At 54.6% G+C, this 2060-nt stretch overlaps 1 protein-coding gene across 1 annotated transcript in view; it reads left to right on the forward strand.

The window, feature by feature from the left end:
- The first annotated feature begins 313 nt into the window (after window positions 1-313).
- Window positions 314-2060, forward strand: part of PLXNA2 (plexin A2) — a 518762-nt gene continuing 517015 nt past the window's right edge. The window contains 1 exon segment of the mRNA XM_042463708.1: window positions 314-877. Coding sequence (XP_042319642.1) covers window positions 620-877 — 258 coding nt within the window. The 5' untranslated portion in view covers window positions 314-619.

Here is a 2060-nt window from a genome sequence, read left to right on the forward strand (position 1 = left end):
GACCTCTCTGGATCTGAGGGTGCCATTGGGGACCCGAGGTGGCTTGGCTCCTCTCCTTGGCTGGAGGCCCCTTCTTTTTTGGGAGGGAACCAAGGGTTGCGGAGGGCCCACAACCAACTCCAACTCCCAGAATTCCATAGCCTTGAGCCAGAAAGAGTTAAAGCGAGGCCAAACCGGGTTATTTCCAAACCGATCCGCAGCCAAACCCTCCTCGCTTTGGCTTTGCTCTGACGTCGCTTTTGGGGGGGGGGGGGGGGGGGGAAGAGGAGGGAGATCGGAGGAGGAGGGAAGGAAAGAGGGGCCGAGAACGAGACTACTGCAGCAAAGCGGGCCGGTCTGGGCTTGGCAGGGCTGGCAGGGGAAGGGTTAACCCCGTGTGCCTGTCTATATGTTAATAAGGGAGCGGGTAATAGGAGGAGGCCGGCTTTGGCTGGAGCCGCCGAGCGGGGAAGCGATGCGCTTGGTGCCAGTCTAGAGCCGAAGGCAGGCAGGATCACACAGACACACATACACACAGAGGAGGGAGACTCTACAGACCCAGAGCCCTGGCAGAAGAAGGCGTGTGTGCTTCGTCGGGAGCCCGATCACCGCAGGCCATGCCCGCCTAAGGGAAGCGCGGATGCCAGGCGGAGGGCACTCAGACCCTCTCTTCTCTCCCCCAGGGCTGGGCTCAGGCGAGGCGGCAGCGAGGAGAGACAGACCCACGTTCGGAATACAGACCGATGCCCAGCGGGATGCCAAGGCAAGCGGGCTCCTTGTGGATTACTGCTCCCTGATTCCCAGGAGGAGGAAAAGGAGGAGGAGGAGGAGGAGGAGGTGTGGGCAAGGAAGCTGGGTGCCCCCCAAAGCAAGAGGCGAGGCTGGCTCCTCAGCTCGGGTAAGTGGCTGCCCGTGCCTAGTGCCAAGCCTGGTGCCCGCTTCTTCTCCGGCATGCCCAGGCAGCGGTGGCTGGCAGAGATCGGGGATCCCCCCCTCTCCTCCCTATTTTGCTTTGCCTCCCATTGGCACATGTTATCTTTTTGTAGTGGTGGTGGTTGTTCTTATGCCCCCTCCTTTCCCTCCCCCTCAACCATCCTCTCTGGGCACTTTATTCAGGGGTTGCATTGGGCTCCCTCGTCGGCCCTTGAAGGCTCCTCCATTAGCTTGATGCCAGGGGCCGATGGAGGAGAAGCATTCCTTCGATGCACCAGAACTGGAGATCGTTGAGGTCTTGTTGAAATCCCAGAAAAAGGTTTAACCAGTGGTGCATGCATGCTCTTCTTTCTTTCTTTTTAATGCAATTTCTCCACACTGAAGAAATAACCTGCTCTGGCACCGCTTTAGCGCTTCTCTGGCTCAAGGCTATGGAATTCTGGGATTTGGAGTTTGTTGTGGGCCCAGAACGGTTATTTCTCCAGTTTGGATGCAGCCTCAGATCAGATGCCATCTGGAACAAGGAACCCAACAGGTTCAAAGTTCCCACTGAGAGAGAAGTGGGCTTACTCTGGTCGAGTCTTCCACTCCGATTCAATGATACTGAATCTGAGATCTGAGAAAAAAGATCCTTCCTGATCTCAGAGCATCTTCTGGAGGAAGTGAGTTCATTTGCCTTTGGAGCAGGGCAGCCTCAAATGCAAGCCTCTCTGGACCAAAGCTTACCAAGCGAGCCTTATGACAGGTCTCCAGAAGCTGGAGTTGACTTGTAGGCACATGATAGCAAAAAAAAGCTCTAAGTACCACACAAAGTATTTACTCCCCAAAGGGTGTGTGCATGTGTGTGCTCTGAGTGTAGCAGTCCATGCTACCCCTTTGACGTTTCTGTTTATTTCATGATAATCAGACAGCTTAAAAGCAGCCCAGTTTAATAGGGGATACCAGCTTCTCCAGGAGCCTTGTTTGCCATCCAGGTTACTCCCAAACTTTGTGCTTCTGGAGTTTGTGAGTGCTTAAGTGTTCATGGGGACATGAGATGAAAGGCTATAGAGTGATAGAGAACAGATGGATATTGCAGGAAGGAGAAAGAGGGATCTCCTTCTGTTGTGTGAGTTTGGCATGCGAGCCAGAGAAAGTACTAGACAAGG

Source organism: Sceloporus undulatus, chromosome 4 (genome assembly GCF_019175285.1).
Source record: "Sceloporus undulatus isolate JIND9_A2432 ecotype Alabama chromosome 4, SceUnd_v1.1, whole genome shotgun sequence".
Lineage (NCBI taxonomy): Eukaryota > Metazoa > Chordata > Lepidosauria > Squamata > Phrynosomatidae > Sceloporus > Sceloporus undulatus.